Source organism: Solanum stenotomum, chromosome 8 (genome assembly GCF_019186545.1).
Source record: "Solanum stenotomum isolate F172 chromosome 8, ASM1918654v1, whole genome shotgun sequence".
NCBI lineage: Eukaryota > Viridiplantae > Streptophyta > Magnoliopsida > Solanales > Solanaceae > Solanum > Solanum stenotomum.
In genome coordinates, this window is record NC_064289.1 from 2,560,319 (window position 1) to 2,584,561 (window position 24,243).

At 32.4% G+C, this 24,243-nt stretch overlaps 6 protein-coding genes and 2 non-coding genes across 10 annotated transcripts; 1 reads left to right on the forward strand and 7 right to left on the reverse strand.

Moving 5' to 3' along the window:
- Window positions 1–2,534: 2,534 nt before the first annotated feature.
- On the reverse strand, window positions 2,535–7,122 carry LOC125872252 (uncharacterized). Of its 3 annotated transcripts, none has more exons than XM_049552970.1 (3): window positions 6,699–7,122; window positions 3,065–5,206; window positions 2,535–2,968 (listed from the first exon to the last, which is right to left on the reverse strand). In XM_049552970.1, exons 2-3 carry the CDS (start codon window positions 5,174–5,176, stop codon window positions 2,819–2,821), a joined length of 2,262 nt encoding a protein of 753 aa, XP_049408927.1. In that variant the 5' UTR covers window positions 5,177–5,206; window positions 6,699–7,122; the 3' UTR covers window positions 2,535–2,818. The 3 variants fall into 3 exon arrangements, with proteins under 3 accessions (XP_049408927.1, XP_049408925.1, XP_049408926.1); XM_049552968.1 differs by having other exon boundaries at window positions 2,535–2,971; window positions 6,699–6,972; XM_049552969.1 differs by lacking the exon at window positions 6,699–7,122 and adding an exon at window positions 5,327–5,441 and having other exon boundaries at window positions 2,535–2,971.
- A 3,475-nt stretch (window positions 7,123–10,597) lies between these two features.
- On the reverse strand, window positions 10,598–11,342 carry LOC125873908 (17.6 kDa class I heat shock protein). Its single transcript, XM_049554734.1, has one exon. The coding sequence runs from the start codon at window positions 11,210–11,212 to the stop codon at window positions 10,748–10,750; it is 465 nt and encodes a 154-aa protein (XP_049410691.1). The 5' UTR covers window positions 11,213–11,342; the 3' UTR covers window positions 10,598–10,747.
- Window positions 11,343–13,478: 2,136 nt separating this feature from the next.
- Window positions 13,479–13,570, reverse strand: LOC125875348 (small nucleolar RNA SNORD24). Its single transcript, XR_007447411.1, has one exon. It is a non-coding gene; the product is annotated as a small nucleolar RNA SNORD24 (small nucleolar RNA).
- An 84-nt stretch (window positions 13,571–13,654) lies between these two features.
- LOC125875358 (small nucleolar RNA R12) lies at window positions 13,655–13,733 on the reverse strand. The gene has a single exon (XR_007447420.1). It is a non-coding gene; the product is annotated as a small nucleolar RNA R12 (small nucleolar RNA).
- Window positions 13,734–14,372: 639 nt separating this feature from the next.
- On the reverse strand, window positions 14,373–15,159 carry LOC125873909 (17.7 kDa class I heat shock protein-like). Its single transcript, XM_049554735.1, has one exon. It carries the CDS (start codon window positions 15,020–15,022, stop codon window positions 14,558–14,560), a length of 465 nt encoding a protein of 154 aa, XP_049410692.1. The 5' UTR covers window positions 15,023–15,159; the 3' UTR covers window positions 14,373–14,557.
- A 3,426-nt stretch (window positions 15,160–18,585) lies between these two features.
- On the reverse strand, window positions 18,586–19,260 carry LOC125873910 (17.6 kDa class I heat shock protein-like). Its single transcript, XM_049554736.1, has one exon. It carries the CDS (start codon window positions 19,233–19,235, stop codon window positions 18,771–18,773), a length of 465 nt encoding a protein of 154 aa, XP_049410693.1. The 5' UTR covers window positions 19,236–19,260; the 3' UTR covers window positions 18,586–18,770.
- Window positions 19,261–20,152: 892 nt separating this feature from the next.
- LOC125874237 (UDP-glucose iridoid glucosyltransferase-like) lies at window positions 20,153–21,731 on the reverse strand. Its single transcript, XM_049555080.1, has 2 exons — window positions 21,204–21,731; window positions 20,153–21,042 (listed from the first exon to the last, which is right to left on the reverse strand). The coding sequence occupies exons 1-2, from the start codon at window positions 21,673–21,675 to the stop codon at window positions 20,159–20,161; spliced, it is 1,356 nt and encodes a 451-aa protein (XP_049411037.1). The 5' UTR covers window positions 21,676–21,731; the 3' UTR covers window positions 20,153–20,158.
- A 992-nt stretch (window positions 21,732–22,723) lies between these two features.
- On the forward strand, window positions 22,724–23,356 carry LOC125873359 (17.7 kDa class I heat shock protein). The gene has a single exon (XM_049554272.1). The coding sequence runs from the start codon at window positions 22,755–22,757 to the stop codon at window positions 23,217–23,219; it is 465 nt and encodes a 154-aa protein (XP_049410229.1). The 5' UTR covers window positions 22,724–22,754; the 3' UTR covers window positions 23,220–23,356.
- The last annotated feature ends 887 nt before the right edge of the window (window positions 23,357–24,243 follow it).

Here is a 24,243-nt window from a genome sequence, read left to right on the forward strand (position 1 = left end):
ATTGAATTCAATAAATTGACATGAATGTTGAATCTTTTTTATCATGTATCTTACTGCCATTATGGTTCTCCAGTTGCTTATTTTTGATGAATTTGAAGATGAAAATTTGTTTGCCCAATTTCAAATTCTAATACTCACTTTCAATTCCAATCAAGAAACTCAGGTTGCTACTATAATCGAAAAGATTTCTATAGCAAAAGTTGTAATATCATTTTTCAATGTCGGATTGAAAGTATTTTCCATTGAGGTGAAAGAAATTAAAGGATTATCATTTTCTTTCTTTAGGTTATGCTGTCTATTTTTAAGAAAGATTTGAAGGTAATGGTCATGAAAAAGTTCATTATGGACTAAAAGTGAAAAAAATGAAAAAATAAAATATTATATTACCATGGCAAATTCAATTGCAGAGGTGTAATTTTTTAAGGAGGTAATGGTTAGAGAGAGAGAAAGTATGTGATTGTAATTAATTAAATTTATTTATTAATTATATTGAATTCAATTAAGAAATGACATATGCCCAATCATTTAATTTTGACTAATTTATTTGCCTTACACTTGCTTCCATGAAAGTGAACACACTTGTTGTGCCACATCAGCACTTAAGGTGTCAATATCTTTGTTTAAAATACTTCAAGGGGGTAATAGGACCTCCCGTAAAATATTGGTGTGTAGTTGAGAATTGAGTAATAGGTTGAGGGGGTTTTTGATCGTTTTCTCTTTATTGAATTGTGTCTTTAAGATGGATAGATTTATCAATACATTATTATTTATGTATCTTGTTTAAAATTGATAAGTGTTGTATTTCTACTAGATACATTAAATAAGTAATTGTTGGTCATAACATGTTAGATTTGAGATCGATACATTACTGTTTGATAATTGCTATGTATTGAATACATTTAGTAAAAATTCGAATTTACATATCATACCTAAGAAATCAGTGCATGATACATTCTTATTTATGTATCTTATTTTGATTAACTAAAATTGCAAAGTTTCAATAAGATTTCAATGGAGGAAGGAGGCGGAGGTAATTTATTTTTTTTAAGATGAAAAAATTAAAAAATAATAATAAAAGAAATCAAAAAGTTGAAGTGATGGAAAGAAATCTACCTCTTGAATAATTTGAAATAATTAATTGGAAAGAGAAAAGATTTGAAATTCAAAAATAGATTAATTGATATAATTATGGAGAGATTTGTGTGTGAGAAAAGGAAAGAAAATCATGGGTATGATATTTCAAATTAATGTATCCAGAAAAGAAAACTATGGAAGGAAAAGAAGGGATTTTTGATATTTCTTGAAATAGTAGAAAAATAAAAAAATATAATAATAAATGGTGTGTAGTTAAGTAATTTTTCTATAATTTAATGCAATAGAGACCAAAATCAATATTTTTTATTTAATTATTTTCATAAGCAATAGGACAAAAGCTACTTTGAATTAAATATCTATCTACAATTAATTCTCCTTAAATATTTATAAATCACTTCATAAAAAAACAAGTATAAGTAAAGGTGTATACTTGTTTTCTTTTGTATAAGAACTGAAGGTGAAAACGAACACACACACCAAAAAATGAAGATTAATTTTTCTATCTTATTAGTTTTATCATTTTTATTTGTACAACAAATGAATGCGATTGAAAAAATTGAAGTTCATATAGTTGATGGTATTGAAAAACAAACTCCACCATTAAAATTTCACTGTGCATCTCGCGATGATGATCTTGGATGGCATTATCCTCATCTAGGAAGTGATTTCACATTTTCGTTCAGGCCAAGTGTTTTCTCTGAGACAGTATTTTTTTGTCATTTTTTTTGGGGCTCAAAAGACTCAGCGTTTGAGGTGTATAGAGATTCTGGAGCTTGTGGAAAAGAAGGAATTGATACTGGAACATGTTATTGGTTAGTCAAGGAAGATGGTTTTTATTTTGCCAATTGTACTTCTCCCAGTCAAGATTTTCTTACTAGAAAATCTGGCTGGTAAAATGTATTTTATTTGTTTCTTCTCTAATTGAATGAAATGGAACAACAATTATATCATGAATAGTAAAAACTTTAATATATTTTGGTTGCGTTTACTTGTTTAACTTTATAATTTAAATGCCAAAGTTAAGAGTATAAATATCAGGTGAGGCGTGTATTTATGATTTTTTACAGAGTTAAATTTCGGCTTAAGATCTTTATTTCTGTTGATATTCCATGTGTTTATATTTATGACTTTTATAGAGTTAATTGCAATAGATCTTCTTTTTATGCACCACTGCTTCTATGATTTCAAAAGCAGTGGCCGCCACGGCCCAAACAAAAATAAAAGGACTTCTAACTCATAACTCATTGTTCAATTGGACATGTAGGTAATATTCGTACTCATTTCTCATGCCTCGTCATTTACAAGTGTAATACACACTTTATATTTTTAACTGATTATTAGTAAAAGTGTATCTAATAGGTATATTGTTTGAATAGCCTAAGCGTTCAATAGAAACATGACTTAGATAAGGTGTCAAGAGTGAAAGATGAGGACAAGTTAAGGAGACCCGCTTATGACTTTAGCCTTTTATTAAATGTAAATATAATAATTAGAACATATATTTAAACCCATGACATGTGAATTTATCAAAATCATGGACTGATATTCTACAAGCTTAGCTATAGTTTAAAAAAAGAACTATAGAGCCTTAGTTTGATGTTTCACCAATGTTTGGTAGCAATTTCAGACCTTTCCAATAGGGGAAAGTGAAGAGTTGAGACAAATTTAGCAGAAAACTCCACCTGGGCTCCCTCTGGATCTTCTGGCAATGTATTGATTCACTTCAGAAGATTTCTTGATTTCTTCCATTTAGAACTGCTATACAAATGGAGAATGCCTGCAGAAGCTTTAACGACGAACTGAATTCAACTGAAAAGATCCCATCCTTGAACCGGGACAAGCTGAAGACTGGCGTGCTGTCCTGCTCTCCCCCCTGCTAAAAACAAGAACAAAAAGACCATTATGGTGTATTAGACTTCGGATATAATTTGTAAGAATGGAGTTACATATTGTGTAATGTTGATCATACCTGGGACAAAAGTTCAAATCTTTCAGCAGTAAGTTCGGGTCTGAGACAACTGGATATCGTTCGATGATTGACAAGTAATCTTATTTGGCAACCCAAATCCCATCCACCACAATCACATGATCCACCTGATTTCCATCTCTCAATCAGTGAAGAAGGCTCCCCTTTATTAGGTAGGCTATGTGCACCACCAGGAAGTATAGCTGTCATGCTAAGATCTTCAAAAGGATTTGCTACGCCTGAGGCTGAAATATTGTTGCAGCCGCGATCCTGATGGATACTTCCATTAGGACAAGTAGTGCTTCTATTGGGTGATTTGACGACAATAGCTCCAAGCTCGTCATTTGGCTGATGTCTTGCATCTGTAGCAAACAAAACAAACTCCCTAGTCCTAAAATGTGAGTCAAGTTTCTGCCTGTTTGATTCGGAGAATGAAACATCAGAAACCTTCATCTTGCCAACTACGTTAGGCATAATTCCACCACCAGTGTTTTTTCCGGCTTGATTTAACCAACTTCCACTCTTTTTCTTTGTCTCATGAATGGTGAAGAAAGTGTAAATCCAGCAACCATTTTCCTTCAAAGTCGAACTAAATTTCTTCACTGTGGCTGCTAAAATGTTAACTTCGTTGTCAACTGCAAATGTGAACAGAGGAAGACCATTCTTCACAGCTACTTGGAGGAGAGCTTGCAATGTTGATGGTGCATGTGTACCTTTAGAATGTGGATCATCGATATCAATAGATCTACAACCCTTCAAATCCAGTTTAACTTTCAATGAGCGTTTTGTAGGAGATTCACCGCGTTTCGTGGATGATCCAGTCACGTTATCGCAGTTGCCTGTCTTTGGCTTCAGCAGTGGGTCTAGCAACCTCCTCAAGGGACTCGTCCTGGCTCGGCTAGTGGTGTCGGATTTATTGCAGCCTGTCTCAAGCGAGGGGGGAGTTTGAGCTTTATCTGAATCAGATTGTTCTGCAGGATGTTTGACCCCTTGTGATACAGTCATCATATCTTTTATACCAGAAATCTGGCCAATCCTTCCTATTGCCATGCTAAGACGACGAGTTGGAGAGGGATTTCTGACTTTTGTAGTTTCAGAAGATTTAGGGGTAGTTGGATTCTTTAGCATAGCAGTTGACTTCTTCTCTTGTTTGTAATTGACTCTGGGTGGGCTAGGAGCCTTTTTTCCAGAATATACTGAACGCTGAACTGTCTGAGATGAAGAGCTAGTATCCTTTGCATCTATTGAACTCGCTTGTCCCATTCTCGACTCACCAGCTACACGAGGGAGGGGGCAGGAACTAGGGATATCAGGAGAGAGCTGCCCATGGTAGAATGCAGAAATGAATCCACAAGAAAAGCTCTGTCTACTCGGTTTCACCGCTTCCTGGTTTCTCGCTACTGAATCAGGTGGGAAGTAAGTAGTGCAACTGTTAGTTTCTTGGCAAGGTTCTGGTACTTGAAGGGCATCTGATTTATGTTTCTCTATGAAATCAAAATCATCAACCCTATGACATGATTCTACTAACTCATTCTCTCCTTTTGGAGAACATTCTCTATCTTGGATCTTCATATTCCCCTCGGAATCAGAGGTTCTCTTGTGTGTCTCTACATCAAGTGATCTCCTAACACGTGAAGCCCTCCGTGGGTGTTGATCTTTGCTGAGTTCTAGAAGATTTATTTGTTGATTCTCGTGAAGAAATTTAGCTGCTCCAGGTTTTACGTTCTTCAAGTGTCCACAACTTCCTGATTTGACATCAGGATGAGTGCCTTTAGGCGGTGATGCATAATATGATTGTGATGTAGGACGAGGAATCCTTCGATGGGCAGGGGAGCAGCTTCGGGCTCTACTAGAATTGGATGAAGATCCCTCCATTGAGGAAACTGATAAAGTATTGCTGCTTGATGGTGAACACACACTACTTCTACAAGGTACATTTACATGTTCGTGTCGCCATTTTTCAAGAGAACGCCAATCTAGGACGCCGACACTGAAAGCTTTGTCCTGTAGATTTTCCCCCTTTTCCAGATAACTAGGCAACCTTGACATGTATTTAACAAGCTCCTCATTCTCGATTTTCTTTCTTTCACCATTCTGTTTAGGCTGCCTTTCCATTTGCTACACGGTGCATGAATTCCCGAACCCCTGGCAGAGGTAAACAAGCAAACACAAGAGATAATTCACATGTTTAGCCACTTTTGATGCAAGTTGCAGTAGATTATAGTATAATCATAAACATAAAGTAAAAAAGGCAGAAATAATTACACATGATGAGTTTTAAAGATGCAGTGTTCCTCTTCATGGAGTCGTTTCACTAATAATAATTACATAATTAGATGTCAGTAGCGAGGAATTAGGTGTTATACAATGAACATAGGACTCACGGTTCCTCTCATAACAAAGATAAAAAAGTTGAAAGAGATGGGCATAAAAGTTATTTTATGAACTACAACAACTCAAAAAGTTTGTTGTTTGTATTTCTCAACATGGGTTGTCTCTTATATCTGCAGACAAGGAAATATTAGATTCCTTGCTTACATCATTTTGTGCCATATTCATTTTTTAAAGTAACGGTGATAGCTGCGTCAGCTTGTACACACCTCGACTATTCCGAGAGATACCTTTTACCTACCACCAACACAACTACCATATAACTCTGACCACCAAAAAGACAAGAATTAGATTGATACATGATCACTTGGCCACACCCTTGGTGCTTTCATGTCCCTATTCTCACTTGGCTAATTATGAATACATGACCCTGACAACCAAGCAGAATCAGAAAGCTCAACACACTATTCCTTAAAAACAGGACTTGATTTACTTTATACCTTTAACTTCTACTCCACCTATTTCCCTTAAAGGTTATGTCACACTTTTGGAAAGTGAAATTCTTTATTTTAGTGATATCAAATCGGCTTGATTCAATAATGGATGTGCTTCATTAATCCTATTCCTTACTTTTTCCTGATGAATGTGTTTCAACAAATATTTTTTAATTAATAGTTTAATTAATCTATAGATTACAATTATAAAAGATCCCAATCACACTCATAATAAACTTAATTCGAATTATCGTTAAAGACATAAACATAACTAACCCCACATCGTCCAACACTCCATTTTTCTAAGTATAAACATTGATCAATTTTTAAGTTGATCCTGAGAAAGTAAAATTGGGAAAATTATAAAACAAAGAATAGCACTGTCGGTGGAGTTTGTTTTGCCAATTGCCATAAACCACTCACTTTCTGTCTCTAACCAAAAATTAACTCAAAATTTCAATTTTAACATACAAGGAGCAGTTGGGCAAAAAGGGCAGGCACCGACATCCTGCAGGGTCCGGAAAAGAGCCACACCACCCAAGGAGTGTTATGGCTGCTTCTACAACTTGAACCCGTGACCCACAAGTCACACAGAAATAAATTTACTGTTACTGCAAGGCCCCCTTCAATGGGGTTCTTTCTAAAATTAATGATGCATGATGCATCTATAAATAGGTGATTACAGAAATTATGTTATTAAAAGTGAACAATAATTTATATATAATGACAAGAATTAACAAATGAAAATGACAGAAAATCAAACAGTCATATCCAACAGAGAAACATTTAAAGAAAGAGATCAAGGTACATACCTAACTCAACAACCGCTCGAAAATTAGGAGCAGAATCAAACAAGTCATAGGAAAAAAAAATGAAGCAGCGGTAAATACTTTCTGTGGATTGATGGGTTGTATAAGGTGGCGGTGAAACCAATAATTACAAGTAACAAAGAAGATAAAACAGAGAATTAGCTCAGAAAGAAAGAAATGACAAAATCATCTTATATTTGAGTACCAAATTGATGAAGTAGACAGAGAAAAAAAAGGTAAATAAAGTGAAAAGAGATGTAGTGAGCTGCACTTTTTTTTTCTCCAGGCGGAAGGAAGAAGAATACGTGGGTCACGGGCTGGTAGGGGCGCTCTTTCGATGACTACACATAGTTAATGACTGACTGCTCATTTATTGGGATACCTTATTAGTTTTTGTTTTTTTTAATATTTTCGACATTCAGAATTCATTCACCCAATTAATCTCTATACTTATTTAATTAATTTTGGAATATTCTTGTGTGCTACTCCATCCGTTTAAAATGAAAATGATCTAGCTGAACTTAATATAAAATTTAAATAAATAAAAATTTAATTTTGTGATATTAAATTAAAATTATGTTAAATATATTAAATGTTTGGGTTAAATATATCACATGAAAAGTTGAAAATTAAATTATTGTTAAAAAGGAAAAAAAAATTATTTTTTTGAGACAGACTAAAAAAGAAAATATGTAATTGTTTTTAAGGGAGGGAGTATTTTACTATGTTTATTTTGAAAATAAAATAATTGATCTTATTCTTTTAAAATTTTACTTTTATTTACTTAATCAAAAATCTTTAATAACCGAGTTAATTCTCTAAATTGGTTATCTAAGAATGAGTAAGATGTGCTCAAGCTAAAGCATAACTTATTTTAGAACAAAGAATATTGGAGTAGTTAACTTTTGAAATTGAGTTGAATTTAATATTTTTTTTTAATTATGATATTATAACTAAATTTATCCTAATTCATGTTAGGTATATGTCTTGCTCCCATATTACATTATTGATTCTTGATATTCAATCTTAGATTTTTTGTTCAAAGTATAAAGTTTCATATCCTGATATAATCTTTGCATAATCCTCGTATCATAAGACTAATTTTTGAAATAAGGGAGAAACATTTTTTAACTTAACATTTCTCTATTTTCAGGATTAAATATGAAATTTCTAATTAAAAATAGAACAATCCTATTTATTTCTCCATGCTCTTTCGTGGTGTTTTTATTGGGATAATGATGTAGGGTTGGCAGATACAAATATGTTAGTGAAATCAAGGGAATTAATTGTTTTCGGTTTGGATTATATATGCATATTTATTTGGAAATAATCTAAATTAAATATATACACTACAAGAATAAAAATATTCTTTTAAATCTATTTCTTAGTCCTTGCAGAATATTGGGAACAGAAACTGTAACCCCACCTCAACCACCCCACCCCCTCATAAAGGCCAAATGCCAACTCTACTTTGCTATGAAAATGAATAGGCAAAATAGTTTAACGTAAAAGTGGGAATTAATAGAGAATTAAACAATGGTAACCTGTTCTTTTAAGCATAAGTTGATGTTATGATTGAATTGTTTGAGTGAAGTAAAAAGCAACATAGCATTTGCTTTTAATGTCAGAATTGTCCCACACTATCTAATAAAAGTTACGGAAAAGGGTCAAAATTGCCCCTGAATTATGCGAAATAGACCACTTATACCCTCCATTACATTTTGGGATCAAAAATACCCCCGCAGTTATCCCAGGAGACCACAAATACCCTCAAGAGTTAACACCCCAATTTTTTAGTGACGTGGCAAGCCACATGGGACTAATCCCTCCACCTAAGCATTGCCAACTAAGATTCACTACAAAAGAACTTGACTTTTAGTGGTGACAAAGTCGCTACAAAATCCCAAAATATTGCCACTAAAGGTTATGAGTGATTTTTAGTGGCGACTAAGGCTCCAACAATCATTCGCTAGTAAAACCTATTTTTTCAACAAAAAAATATGATAATTAATTTTCGATTGCGACCTAATTTTCTAAAATAAATAACTTGCAATATCCATATTAAAAACATCCAATATTATTACGAAAAATAATCAAAATTACTTCTCGATTCAAATCTCCTACTATATATATATATATAATGAATCATTGTACATTTTATACATTTACATATGACATAAAAATAAAACATATAGTGTCTTCAAACTACTACTTAATCGATATCATATTTAGTTTTTAAAAAAACAATGAAGAAAAAAACACAAAATTAGAATTTAATGTTAAAAACTTTTAGTGACGATTTTCTGGGCTTTTGTGGAGACTGTTGTTGCTGCTAAAGGTCTAGTTCTTTTGTAGTGAATCCTAGTTGGCAACACTTAAGTGGAAGAATTAGTCCCATGTGGCTTGCCACGTCAACAAAATTTTGGGGTGTTAACTCTTGAGGGTATTTGTGGTCTCTTAGGATAACAGCAGGGGCATTTTTTATCCCAAATGTAACGAAGGGTATAAATGGTCTATTTCATATAGTTCGAGGACAATTTTGACCCTTTTCCGTAAAAGTTATGGTCTTTAAACATAAGTTGATATTCAAAGAATGTCTCAATAATGAAAGAACTTTTTTTTTCTTTGAATTTCTTTGAAAAAATAAAACAAAATTGGGGCTAACATAACGTGTTAATCCCAAAAACTAGTGGATTGAGTAAGAATTGTAGTATGAAAAAAAATCTGTGGTCCTCCTAATTGGTCCTATGCAACGTGAATTGCCAAAAACAAACCAAGAAACCACACTCTATCAATATAGTCATGATTTATCTTTGCACTCTCGCGCTCAGGATTGGACATTGGAAAGCATTAAAATAGAATTAAAGCCTAACATCAGCTAAACAATGAATTGATGAGATTCTGCCTCAATCGACTTAAATAAGAGTCATGGAGTAAATGAACCTTAAATCTAACTTAACTCTAAATATCCCCATAAATCATATAATGATCACCACAAACTCTACACTCCACCAACGTCGGACTCAACACTTTTATGTAGTAGTAAAATTTTCTAATCATTAATAATTCAGAAAAATAGCATAAAGTATATACTTTATGCTAAAACCAAACTAGCAATAATATCACGTGGCGTTCACAGTGGAACAGTTCCCAGTATTATTGCTGCGATTATCTTGTTTCTATAATCTTTGATCTTATGACAAACAAATCTAAGTTTTAAAAAGGCTCATCATTCAGAATATTGAAGATATTTGCACCTGGTCAACGACTATATGATTGAAAATATAATGGTATTATTGAAAAGTATAAGAGAAAAAGGAGTTGCACAGGGTGACTTGATTTCACTGAATCTCACAAGATTTGCTAGATAATCTACTTCTCAATTTGCTAACGATAACATCTCAAATATATTGGTCATAACAAAGTAAAAATTTAAATATTTTAAATTTTGGATTCTAATTGATTTTTTAAAATTAAGAAAATTACTTTTATCTTCCCTAAAGTCAGCATGTGAAATTTGATAACCATATATAATTGTTGCTTGCTTAGTAGCAAAGCTGGTCCGTGCTTCTGCTTGTGTTAAGAGCCACGCAATAAGTGGGGATCTCTCTTTGGCTTATTCGGCATTGGGTAAACAGAAATCTCGTGGACTGAACAAAACAGTACAATGATAGATCATTTTTTCATTCATATCATCACTTTCACACCTTATCTTTTATTCCCCGTGCTGAATGATTCAGACTTGTCTAGTCCCGTGGTGACAGAGGCGGATTCAAATATGTCTAAGCCCTACGGTGGCATAGGCACCAAACTGTACGTCTATCCGGAAGATGATGAATTAATTAAATTGGCAATTTATCAGGTGACTAACTGCAAGTTTTGAATAACAAAAAAGATAGTACTTATTACAATACTACTATTACATTTTTAACATGAAATTTTACAGGAAGTACATCAACCACGCCATTTGATACAGAAACAGAGCTACGGATTCGAATTATTTTTTATTTGCCCATACATCATAAGATACTGTAGTAATATATTCACATATTTCAACCAGAGATCTCAATGGACTTGACATCAGGCTTCTTCACTTCTTCCTTTGGAACAGTAACAGTGAGCACTCCGTTCTCCATAGAAGCCTTAACTTGATCCATCTTTGCATTCTCCGGAAGTCTGAATCTTCTCATGAATTTCCCGCTGCTTCGCTCCACCCGATGCCAAGTATCGTTCTTGTCTTCCTTCTCCACGTTCCTCTCTCCGCTGATCTGAAGAACACGATCCTCTTCGATCTCCACTTTTACTTCCTCCTTCTTAAGCCCTGGAAGATCGGCCTTGAACACATGAGCTTCTGGAGTTTCCTTCCAATCGATTCGAGTGTTAGCAAATGCGGAGGTCTCCCCTGAATTAGAAACTGGAAAGCCTAATTCCTTGAATGGATCAAATACGTCAATTGAGAATGGATCGAACACGCTGCTGCTTCGTCGATCACCGAAGATTCTTGGGATGAGTGACATTTTCAGTGAGCTATTGAGAATTTTCTGTGTTTGTTCTTGTGTTTACTTGCTTTAATTTTTTTGATGGTTGATGGATAAGGATTAGCTAGTTATTTATAGCTTCCTAGAGAAGTATTTAGCAGTTTCTCCATACTTGTAAGTTCTACTATCAATGAGATATTTCCAGAGCCAAGTAGATACTTCAGGAAGGTAATGTCGAGAACTTTCGGGACAAATCCCGCTGGCCACATTACAGATCACATAAGTGAACTATGCAAATTGGGCTTCATCAGGCCCAATTTGACAAGTCGTCTTAACTTTCTAGGAACTTTGTTTCTTGTTATTTTTTACATCCCGTTACTTTCGTTTGCTTTACAAGGAGGTTTAGATATTATCAGCAGCATGCAAATCGATTAATAAAGTGAATCGAAAAAATATTAATCCCTCCATTTTATAAAGAGTGACATTGTTTGACTTGGCACGGAGCTTTAGAAAATAAAGAAGATTTTTGAATCTTGTGGTTCTAAATTAAAGTTATATCAAATATATTAAATTGACCTTCAATTTTGTGGCTTTAAACATACCACGTGGAAAATTGAAATTAAAATGTTACCAAAAAGGAAAGAGGTTATTCTTTTTTAAACAGAGGAGAGAGTATTAATTTAAAATTATTGAGTTATTTAATGATTTGTTGGTTTATTGTTGATATTTAAAAATATTATTGATTTAAGATTATTGAGTTATTTCATAATTTATTGGTTTAGTGTTGATTTTTAGAATAATTATTTATATAAACATCCTAATTTATCATATATTTTATTATTCCCTAACATTTGAAAATATTAATAGATCCACTTTTTAATCCTAACAAAACTTCTCATTCCAAATTCATGTTTATCTCATGCATGTCTGTCTTAAGATACACATCTGTTGACGTAATCAGACCGCGCTGAATACTCAAATTAGAACCCATGGGAGCCACACATGGATCATGTATCACCGTCGGAACCAGATCCCATCGGCATCCAAATCGCTAGCCGAAGCTAGTCCATCTCATATATCTCTAGCCGGAGTTAGTCTCAACTGTGTCTCATATCCATCCATTCTCATATCAGTGTCTCGGAACTCATGCAACAGATAGTTCACACATGGGATGAATAATGAATATGCACATGTCATCAATCACAATCATATCACGATCACATCATAATATTACACATCATCTGTCTCAATCACAACCATATCACGATCACATCATAGTATTACACATCATCTGTCTCAATCACAACCATATCACGACCACATTATATCATCTGTCTCAATCACAACCATATCACGACCACATTATAGTATTACACATCATCTGTCTCAACATCAATGTCTGTATCAATCATAGCCTACTCAGGCTCTTCTATCCCCTCAATATCAGTTATCACATGACTTATTCAACAAATTTAAGTCACTTATAACACATTTAGCTCGTTTTATTCCCCATCTTTCAATTACAACAATTTCAATCAACAAATAAAATTCATCATCAATCCCCATTACTCCCCAACACAATTAGGAAAGTAGTCATGCGTAGTCTAAGAGTTTTACAAAGTTTGGAAGTCACTTGCCTTAAAACGAACTCCAAATTCTTTTTTCACTCCTTTAATCTCTCCTTTTTTTCACTCCGACAAACTTATCAATTAATGTCCCACAATCAGTAAAAATATCTCTCTCCATTTTCACTTCCACAATCTTGTCAATTAATTTCACACAATCTTATTAATTAAGTTGATAAGATTGTGAAAGTAAAAATAGGAAGAGATTGATTGAAGTGAAAACGGAAGAAACAAAGTGGGTTTGGGAATAAGAAGTTATGTATCCAAAGGTTGGTTTAGGAGGAAAAAGAAATTTTAATAATATTTTAAAATGATAAAAGAATAATAGAAAATATAGTAAAGAAGGATGGGTTAACTTTCCATATTATAATTATCATTCAATATATACCATAAGATGAATCTTGATATTGTAATCCTGCGAAGTTGAAATAATGTTACATCTATGTGCTGTATATGCTTAATATAATTTGAAAGCATCAAAACAAGCAAATAATAATCATTAAACATTTGGGATCCATTTAAGGAGTGGAAAAGAAAAATAAGAAAGATATATGACGCATTTGAACAGAATAAAAAAAGGACAATATAATACGGTTAGTACATTTTAACGACTCAACCTGGATAGAAGAACAGAGCAACTTCAAAATTATTTTAGAATGAAAACAAAGATTTAAGAACAAGGCCTCAGAGATCTTGGTGGATAGAGAATCATCAGATGGAAATTTAATTAATTCCCATCAAGAGTAGCAAATATTTACTTACATCACCGGCCATTTTTCTTTCAAAATATCAAATTCCAAATCAATAAAAAAAAATCACATAAAAATTAAATTTAAAAAAAGGGTTGGATTATGATGTGAAGTCAGAAGTAGCTGGTTGTAGTAATCACGAATAAATATCAGTGGGAATCCGAATGATTTCTTCATCATTCTTACACACCATAGTCAATAAAGAAATAAAAACAAACTATTTGAAGGAAAAAGAAAGATGAATCAAGTAGACAAATAAATATGCATTGTTTGCATAATGCCTAATGTAGATCCCATAATCCATTTTTCAATAACTTACTATCAAAGAATTGCAATATTAGGCGTCTCATGATTTAAGGAAAAAAAAACAAAATACACAAGGGTTTCATGTTTATCCCTTGCTGCGGCAGAGAGGAGAAAAGTAGAGTTATGTTTGAAGAGAAAATTTTCAGGTGTATTTATAGGAAGCAAGAAAAACCTAAATATGTTTTAATGGACTCCATTGTTCTGGCCCGTTAAAGGCCATGGGCCGACGTACTCTAATTTAATTTAAAAATTATAAAAAATATATTTTTAAAAAAGTGGACTGGCTAGTATGACTCGCAATTCATTTATTTACGGGTGAATCGGCTGTTCAAATTCTGTATGAGCTAAAGCTTATATGGAGAGGTCTCAGCAAAATCTATGTTTTTGATTTGTGTCGACAAATTTTTTTTTATTTTACTTGAAAAGTTACTCTTATAAAATTACTTGAATAATAAATTAAAAAAAATCAGATTTGCTAAATAATTATTTTTTGAAGTTACGTAAAATATGAAATAACAATTTAATAAAAAGACTAGTATTTCATATTCAACATGGAATTTGGAAAAGTACAACTACTCCATTAAGCAGAAACAGAGCAGACTCAAGACTTAGAAAAACAGAGCAACTTCAAATCTTCAACAGACATGATCCATTGTTTATTTGTTCATACATCATATACTACTACTTAATTAACAAATGTATTTTTAACCAGAGATTTCAATAGACTTGACATCAGGCTTCTTCATTTCTTCCTTTGGAACAGTAACAGTAAGCACTCCATTCTCCATAGAAGCCTTAACTTGATCTATCTTTGCATTCTCCGGAAGTCTAAATCTCCTCATGAATTTCCCACTCCTGCGTTCCACACGATGCCACTTATCATTCTTATCTTCTTTCTCCACGTTCCTCTCTCCGCTAATCTGAAGAACTCTATCTTCTACGATCTCCACTTTCACTTCCTCCTTCTTAATCCCTGGAAGATCAGCCTTGAACACATGAGCTTCTGGAGTTTCCTTCCAATCGACTCGAGTGTTGGCAAATGCAGAGATCTCCCCTGAATTTGAAACTGGAAAGCCTAATTCCTTGAAGGAATCAAACATGTCCATTGAGAATGGATCAAACTTACTGCTGCTTCGTCGATCACCGAAAATTCTAGGAATTAGTGACATTTTCAATTAAGCTTTTAAACTGTTGTTCTCACAATCTTCTTCTTTGAATTACACTGATTCTAGGAGAAGGAGACGTTTGGTATTTATAAGGTCCCTCAGGAGCGTCAACTACTTTCTCGATATTTCGTGTCTTTTTGGTTTCCGTAACTTTCTGGATATTTCTTAGCAAGGTATATATGAAATGCCGATAGGCTTCTGGAGAACTCTGTTGATCCAACGGCTTTACGCAACATTCTACAGTAATAGGCCTATTATTTTCCCTTTATAATTTTATATTTATATATAATGAAACATAAATTTTATTAATTACTCCCTCCATTTTTATTTATATGTCATAATTTTAAATTTCATGTTCTTTAAAAAATTAGATTAAATAAATATTATATTTTTATTTAGTATTCTCCTAAAGTCAAGTATATATATATATATATATATATATAATTAAATAGAAAATAAAGTGACAATTAATATATATTATAATAATTATATCAAATTTGAGAATATAAGAACATTTAATAATTTAAAAAATATATTCTACCAGTCAATCTAACGCCTCATTTGTTTTCATACTTACAAAATATACTAGACACCAAAAATTAAAACTACATCGGTCTACCTTAAATTTCATTTTACCATCATTGTGAATGTAACTACAATTTTTTAACTTTATTAAATGTTATATCATCTACTAAGATACATATAATAAAATTAGAGGCGAAGATAGGTGGGGGTTCATGAGTTCAGATGAACTCATAACTTTTTCGTGGACCCTGTATTTATACTAGAAAATTAAATAAATGTATATGTATATTAACTTGTGAACTCCTGACAAAATTGATAAACAGTGCAGTAGTTATAAGAAAAAAACCGAGGAAATGTTTTTCACGTTAAAATTGTAGCTTTGAACCCTGCTATCTCTTTTTAAAAGAATATTTAGAATCCTCAAACTCTTAATCTTGGTTACGCCTCTGAATTTATAAAATAACATAATTCTAATGTATTATTTTATTTAAATTGAATAAATGAACAAAAAAAACAATAATTTTATAAGTAATACTACATCAAAATGCATTGATAATTCTATTGTCTGATTAGGGGTATATAAAATCGAGCCGAAAATCGAATCAAACTGCAACTTGAGTTAAACCGAAAAAAAATCTGATTAATGGTTTGGTTTGACTTGGTTTAGTGTTGGAAAAAAATTCAGACTATATTTGAATTGGTTTGGTTTTAACTAAAATAATCAATCCGAGATCAAATCAATTCGGTACTATATATATATATAATTTTTAAAATTATTTTATACATAAAAGTATTTACTTTGATGTAATTTTTATATATTACTTGTATTTCATAATTTTTTTTTTTAACATATTTTTTCAAGTTTTTTGAGACTTGAAAGTTTCAATGGTCTAATAAAAGTGACATTAGTAACTTTTTTTATGACAAGGGAAACCCACAACCGCTATTCTTTGGGTGCGCACAGGGTAAAACCTCCGCTCCTAATCAATAGCTCGCAAACCATATAGGAGAGGTTACCCGCACTAGGCAAGTCCGTGCAATGAGATCGACCCAGAAGGCAAACCCCTTGCTTTCGTTGGCAAGAAGTTTCGAACTTGAGACCTCCAACATGGAAGTCCCAAGCCTAAACCACTGCGCCACCCCGAAGGGTTATTAGTAACTCTAATTAAGCTCAATTCAAAATCAAATCAATACTAATGCTATCAAGATAATTAATTCAACATTAAAAATGACATTAATGTTGAAGATTTATTCTTTAGTTTTACATTGGTCTTGACATTTAAAATATATAGCCTAATTTTAAATTTTCTTTAATGTTTAATCACATAATTAATATTTATTAGATTTATTTTAGCATGATTAAGTACTTTTAAATTATGATCAATTTCATTATGACTTATCAATTTAATTTGCAATATTTATTTTATATGATTTCATTATTATATTATTCTTTATTGAATATTTTAGTGTAATCACTCATCTCATATTTTGTGTTATTTTCTTAAGAAACACTTTAGATGGTTATATTTTAATTGAACTAAAAAAAAATATTTGGAGCACAAATTAATAATATGTTTGTATGATTACTTTATCAAAAAAATTTAAAACCCCCAAAAAATCTGAGGTTTATTAGTTTGTTTTGATTTAAAATTTTAAAAATTCGACACAAATAATTTGGTTTGGTATTTGAAAAATCCAAACCAATCCAAAGTTGAAAACCCCTTGTTTTATTAGTTTAGTTTGGTTTATAAATTTAAAATTTTGACACAAAAAATTTGTTGTGATATTTAAAAAACCCAAAACAATCCGATCACGTACATCCCTATGCCTAATGAAAAGGTCACTACTACTTATATATAAGTGTGGATAACCACACAAGTGACTGTCAACATGCATGTATAGACTGTGTGGTTCCACACTTACATATATATTTGCTTACTTTTTTTCTTTCGTTTTAATTTATTTGTCTTATTGTTAATTCTTTTTATATATTTAAAAATTGTGTAGCATGATAATTGACAACCTAAAATATTTGTCGATTACTTATAAAAAATTCAATTGATTCATAAAACTAATATATTTGTGTCACAAAAAATGGTATAAAAGAAGTAACATGTATTATTTAATTTAGAAACTACATAAAAAGTACTGTACATCTCAATAATTAACAATATTTAATTGACTCTTAAATTTCTATTTGTGCTACATATATTGGGACAAGGGAAGTAACACATATTATTTAAAAATTACATTAAAAAATTACAATAATTAACAACTTAAAATATTTAAAAATCATATTAAAATTTAATTGACTCTGTAAATTTTATTTATATCACATGAAGTGAGATTAAAAAAATAGCAGATATGGAATCCGTACTAGTATGGGCATTGGTGTCTAGTCATAATTATAAAACGTAATTTGTGTTTTTGGTTTGTATCCACAAAAAAAGACATTCACTAAAATATTTCTTTATAAAATTACTTAATCATATAAGTTTATATTTCAATAATTTTTATGTGGAGTCAAATTTTTTTTTTTCATATATTTCTTTTGGCATTTACTTTAGCCATTTTAATTTACGTTTGTTTATTTGGATTCAAAAGTTTCAAATAGATTTATTTTTTAAAAATTTATAATTTAAAATATTCAAGTTGATTTCAATTATATAAATTGTCATTTTCTAAGGACAGACATAAAGAAAAACTGTACATAAATAAATTAAATCAGAGGGCGTAAAACTTGATTACTTAGCATAATATTGAATGTTTGTATTTGGAAAATGGAATTCGAATCGTTGTAGTTCTTTAATCCATTGAGTAAGCACTCATTTCATTCTTACTTGCTTTCATTATGAGAAAAGAGCTTCCGATACGTCTATTTTACTGTTCGTTGGCAAATACATAGTAGATCGAATTTATGCCATATATTTACGTTAAGGTTATGTTATATTGATTGGTATTTACTAATCATTCAAAGAAGATGAATGATATATGTTTATTATCAAAAAAACAACATAGAGGAATTGGAACAGAATCAAAGGACTAATGTTTCATATTAAACATGGAATTTCAAAGAAAGTACAATTACGCCATTAGGCTAGAAACAGAGCCGACTCAACACTTCAATAGAAAAACAGAGTAACTTCATATCTTCAACAGACACAACGGATTCAGTTCTTTATTTGCCCATATATCATACACTACTACTTAATTCACAAATGGACTTTTAACCAGAGATCTCAATGGACTTGACATCAGGCTTCTTCACTTGTTCCTTTGGAACAGTAACAGTAAGCACTCCATTCTCCATCGAAGCCTTAACTTGATCCATCTTCGCATTCTCCGGGAGTCTAAATCTTCTCATGAATTTCCCACTGCTGCGTTCCACACGATGCCACTTATCATTCTTATCTTCTTTCTCCACATTCCTCTCTCCGCTAATTTGAAGAACCCTATCTTCTTCGATCTCCACTTTCACTTCCTCCTTTTTAAGCCCTGGAAGATCAGCCTTGAACACATGAGCTTCTGGAGTTTCCTTCCAGTCGACTCGAGTATTCGCAAATGCAGAGGTCTCCCCTGAATTAGAAACTGGGAAGCCTAATTCCTTGAACGAATCGAACACGTCCATTGGGAATGGATCAAACATGCTGCTGCTTCGTCGATCGCCGAAGATTCTTGGGATCAGTGACATTTTCAGTGAGCTTTTGAGAAATTTGTGTTTTCAATTTTGATGGTTAATGGAAGAGAACCTGGTTAGTTATTTATAGCTTCTTACACGAGTGTCCTACTACTTTCTCGATATTTCCTTTTTCTATTCTTCAGAAACTTTCTGGATATTTCTCGATGTGCAGATTGCGAGATGTTTCTGGAGAAATCTCGTCGGCCCGTTTCAAGAGTGGGCTATGTTACAGAGGATTTAGCGGCCCAATTACATCTTGGTCTATTACAAGGTCTACTGGCCCAACTCTATCTTGGTCTTCACACTGGCCCAGTAATATAGTTAGAGGCCTCACCTCCAGAAATGTATTTTGCATTGTATAGCTATAATATAACATTCAGATCATTCTTTACAGAAATGACGTGACATCTTTCTTTTTTTCTCTCATTGAAGCTTCTTCTCTCGAGTTTTAACAAATACTCTCTACGTCCCAGTTTATGTGACACATTTCGCTTTTTTGAGAGTCAAACAGTTTGATCGGGAATTCGCTCATGAAATTTTCAAATTTTTTAAAATGAAATTTATATATTTGTAAACTACATAAAAAGTACTATAAGTCTCAATAATTGATAATTCAAAAATATTTAAAAGATATAGGAAAAAATTACGATCAAAGATAGACTTGTTTGACTTTTGAAATTCGAAATGTGTCACATAAATTGAAACAGAGGAAGTAGTAAAGTAATTATGAGCAACAGTTTCTAGATTATAAGTAAAAATGATATAAATGTACATATTGCATTTATTTTTTCGAAGTTACTAACCTTGAAAGAAAAAATAAAATAAAATTATGGAACCATCACCTTACTTAACAAAGACCAGTTCTTTACGGACATACTAAAACACACATTATTATAAGTGTCACGCAAGTGCATATGCCATATGTGTCTTTGCGATCAAAGTGACAAAAGAAACTTCACCAAAGCATCCAAGCACTTATAAGAAGTACCATTTTCAGCAACACTATTCTCCATTTCCAATTTAAAATCCATAGCTCTTTGCCTAATCTGCTCCCCTTCATCACTCACCATTAGTTTCCTCACAACTCTTTCAATTTCCCCTCTCTCCAACTTATTCTCCAACACAATCCCCACCTTCCAAACATAACTCGCGTACCTTGAATTCACATTTTGATCCCCAAAACAAGGCCTACATATCAATGGAACCCCTTTGCAAATACTCTCCAGAGTCGAATTCCATCCACAATGACTCAAAAAACCTCCTATTGCAAAATGTCCCAATACTTCCTTTTGTGGTGCCCATTCCACAATATAACCTCTTTTATCAATAGCCTCTTTCAAACTTTTCTCATGGAATACTAATTTCAAATCACTTTCAGTAATTGAACCGGATCGAATTACCCACAAAAAATGCTGATTACTATTCACTAATCCCCAAGCTATTTCTGTTACTTCTCTTTCAGTAATTGAAGCTAAACTTCTAATGCTGACATAGAGGACGGACTTTGCAACTTGCTTATCTAGCCACATAATGCAATTTCTGTCTTCTGTTGTTAAGGAACTATTAGTAATAATATTCTTAATGGATTTGTGCATTGGACCTACTGGAAAACACGGGATCTGGTAATGTTGTTTGAGTTTTTCTAGGATTGGTTGTTCAAGACACTCTGTTGTGTTCCAGATTATGGCTGAAGATCTTCTGATGTCTGATGTTGTCCTAAACAAATGTAACAAATCATCAACATTTGGGAAATTGAAGATGGGAAGATCTTTGAACCTGAGTGGATCAAGTCCAGGCACGAAGTCTTCGGCAATTGAGTCTGTTGAAACATAGAAAGAACAATGGTCAGTCCTTCACAGCAGTATCAATTATAAGTTGCACGGTATATATAAGGTTAAATTTTTTTTGTTATAGCACATCACAAATTCTTTTGATGAAAATTCTGCCTCCGCTATTACAGGCCAAGTGAATTAAGGATACCTTTTAACGGAAAATAACCTTCAGCTTCAAGTCTGTGAAAAGCAGCATAAGTCCAAAAAAGGTTAGCACTGCTAGTTTCCAAAATGACACTAGGAATATTAAGATTGTTAGCCACCTCTGCTACTTTATACATAATAGAATCATAAATAATGCACAAAATCTCATCACTTTGTTGTTGTTGATGAACCAATATCTCTCGAAGAGGCATCGCAATATTATCATTAAGAGCTAGCAATAATACTATAAAATTAGAAGAAGAGGCTTGAACTTGAGAGGGATCATCTGGTATGGGAAGAAAAGAGAAACTGGGATGATTTGATGGATTTGGAAAGTTAAATTGGGTGTGAGCAATTGTGATAGAAAAGCCCTTTGAGTAAAGAAGTGAGGCTAATTCAAACATTGGGTTTATGTGACCTTGAAATGGACAAGGGACTAGCACAATTCTACTTGATTTTTGTTTTTCCACTTCCATTTCTCTTTTCAACTTAGATGTGGTTTTTTTGTTTAGCTAAAATTGTTAGGACTTTATATTATCTTATGATCTTTGGTAAGAAATCATGAGTGTGATTCAGTCAAATTTTTTCAGTTTTTATAATGTTTGTGAAAGTTCTTGGAAACTTCAATGAAGTTGAATGAGGAATTCAAATTCCATAAAATGGCATATTTTATTTTGGTTTGATACTTCCGCCACCTAAGGCGTAAAGACATACTTTTTAAATTTTTTTGGTTTGTTTTCTTTTTGTAAAATATTTAATCGAAAATACCAGTAATTTAAAAGAATGAAGTCTTTCTTCTTAAGAAATAATAAAAAAAGTGGACTAAGAAACTTAGTAAGCTAATTATATTATACATTAAGATACAACACTTTTACTAAGTTTTAGTACTTGCTTTTTTTCTAATCAAAACACTCTCTAACAAAGACAACTCTGTACCCAAGGAAACTCGAATCAAACACCTCTTGATTAAGGATGAAGGAGTATTTACCACTCAATCAACTCTTGTTGGTTGGTTTACTACTTACTTTATTGAACCTTAGATTTTTCTGAAATAATTGAGAGTGTCAAGTTACTTATAAGGTCCAAAAATGTCCTTTTGATTTGCAAATAGGGCTATCTTTGCATTTCGTCCAAAGTTTATATTAACTATAGCAAATGCTTTTCTCGTTACAAAAATAGCACACATTTACTTTAATTTTTTCACCTCCATCTTTTAAAACGTTGTCCATGATATGAGTGGTGATCGTGCTACTTGTGTAATATTTAGCCCTCCTCGTAAAGCAAACAAAGTTAATGGGCCGTTGTAAAAAACAAAGTCCTTGGAAGCCCAATTTCCATAGCTCAGTTGTGATCTGTAATAGGCCTAGCGTGATTTATCCAGAAAGATCTCGACATCTGCTTCTGGAACATCTACTGGGCTCTAGAAATGTCTCAGTGGATAGTACAAGTATGGAGAAAGTTCCTCTAACAAACTATAAATAACTATGAGCTCCTCTTCAATCAACCATCAAAATTGAAAACCAAACACAGAAATTTCTCAAAAAGCTCACTGAAAATGTCTCTGATCCCAAGAATCTTCGGCGATCGACGTAGCAGCAGCATGTTTGATCCATTCTCAATTGACATGTTTGATCCATTTAGGGAATTAGGCTTCCCAGGTAACAATTCAGGGGAGACCTCTACATTTGCTAACACTCGAATTGATTGGAAGGAAACCCCAGAAGCTCATGTGTTCAAGGCTGATCTTCCAGGGCTTAAGAAGGAGGAAGTGAAGGTGGAGATCGAAGAAGATAGAGTTCTTCAAATCAGCGGAGAGAGGAACGTGGAGAAAGAAGATAAGAATGATAAGTGGCATCGCGTGGAACGAAGCAGCGGCAAATTCATGAGAAGATTCAGACTTCCGGAGAATGCAAAGATGGATCAAGTAAAGGCGTCTATGGAGAATGGAGTGCTTACTGTCACTGTTCCAAAGGAAGAAATGAAGAAGCCTGATGTTAAGTCTATTGAAATCTCTGGTTAAAAATTCATTTGTGAATTAAGTGGTAGTATATGCTGTATGAGCAAATAATCAGTTGTTGTGTCTCTGTATTCAAGTGTTGAGTTGCCTCTGTTTCTATGTTCAATATGAAATACTAGTCCTTTTGATTCTGTTTCGAATTCCTCTTTACGATAATAAACATATTTCATTCATCTTCTCTAAAATATAAATTACTATTGCATAATCTTTACTACGATTAAATATCTACAAATATTTTATTCGTAAATCTAGTAATTAAAATGAACTATAAAATCATCAACTTCAAATTTGAATTCCATCTCCAAATGACAAACAGTTAACTACATACTACTAAGCAATCAAGGTTTGCGCCCTCTGTGCTTACTGACTACTTCAGTTTTAAAAAATTGACATCTTTATATAACTGACAATAATTTAAAGGAACTTTTCTGAAAAATCTCTATTAAGTCAAATAGACGTAAATTAAAACGGAGGGAGTAAATACCAGAAGTACTATAAAAGAGAATTAATAATTGTGTCAAGTTCGTTGATACTTGACGTAAAAAAATAATTATTTGTCCGTAAGATGTTTTTAATGATTAAGTGATTTTATAGGTGCAAGATTTTAAGTAGAGTTTTTAGTACAAATCATAAGTATAGATTTTGCTACAAAAAAAAATCGTACCTATTCATTAGACCATCTCCAATCCAACACTAAATTTTACATCAAATCCTATATTTGATGTAAAATTTGGTGCTTTGAGCTCCAATCCATACCAATTTTCACATCAAATTTGGTGTGTGAATAGTGTTACACCAAATTTAGTAATACTATTCATCACACCAAATAACTTTTTGAATATTATAATATTATTTCATTATACAAACTTTTAATTAAACATTATACAAATTGTATATTTTAATTAAATCTCTTGTATATTTAATTATTTTTTATGTAATATTTTTATAATATTAATTTTAGATATAAAATTTAGCTTTTTTATAAATTAATTTTTCTATATATGACTTTTTAAAAAATTAAATTTAT

Coding starts and splice junctions, on each gene's coding strand:
- LOC125873910 (XM_049554736.1), bottom strand. CDS start 19,235: ATGTCACTGATCCCAAGAATCTTCGGCGATCGACGAAGCAGCAGCATG.
- LOC125872252 (XM_049552968.1), bottom strand. CDS start 5,176: ATGGAAAGGCAGCCTAAACAGAATGGTGAAAGAAAGAAAATCGAGAAT. Junction 2,972..3,064: donor GATTTGAACTTTTGTCCCAG/GTATGATCAACA, acceptor TCTTGTTTTTAG/CAGGGGGGAGAGCAGGACAG.
- LOC125874237 (XM_049555080.1), bottom strand. CDS start 21,675: ATGGAAGTGGAAAAACAAAAATCAAGTAGAATTGTGCTAGTCCCTTGT. Junction 21,043..21,203: donor AGGTTATTTTCCGTTAAAAG/GTATCCTTAATT, acceptor ATGTTTCAACAG/ACTCAATTGCCGAAGACTTC.
- LOC125873359 (XM_049554272.1), top strand. CDS start 22,755: ATGTCTCTGATCCCAAGAATCTTCGGCGATCGACGTAGCAGCAGCATG.
- LOC125873909 (XM_049554735.1), bottom strand. CDS start 15,022: ATGTCACTAATTCCTAGAATTTTCGGTGATCGACGAAGCAGCAGTAAG.
- LOC125873908 (XM_049554734.1), bottom strand. CDS start 11,212: ATGTCACTCATCCCAAGAATCTTCGGTGATCGACGAAGCAGCAGCGTG.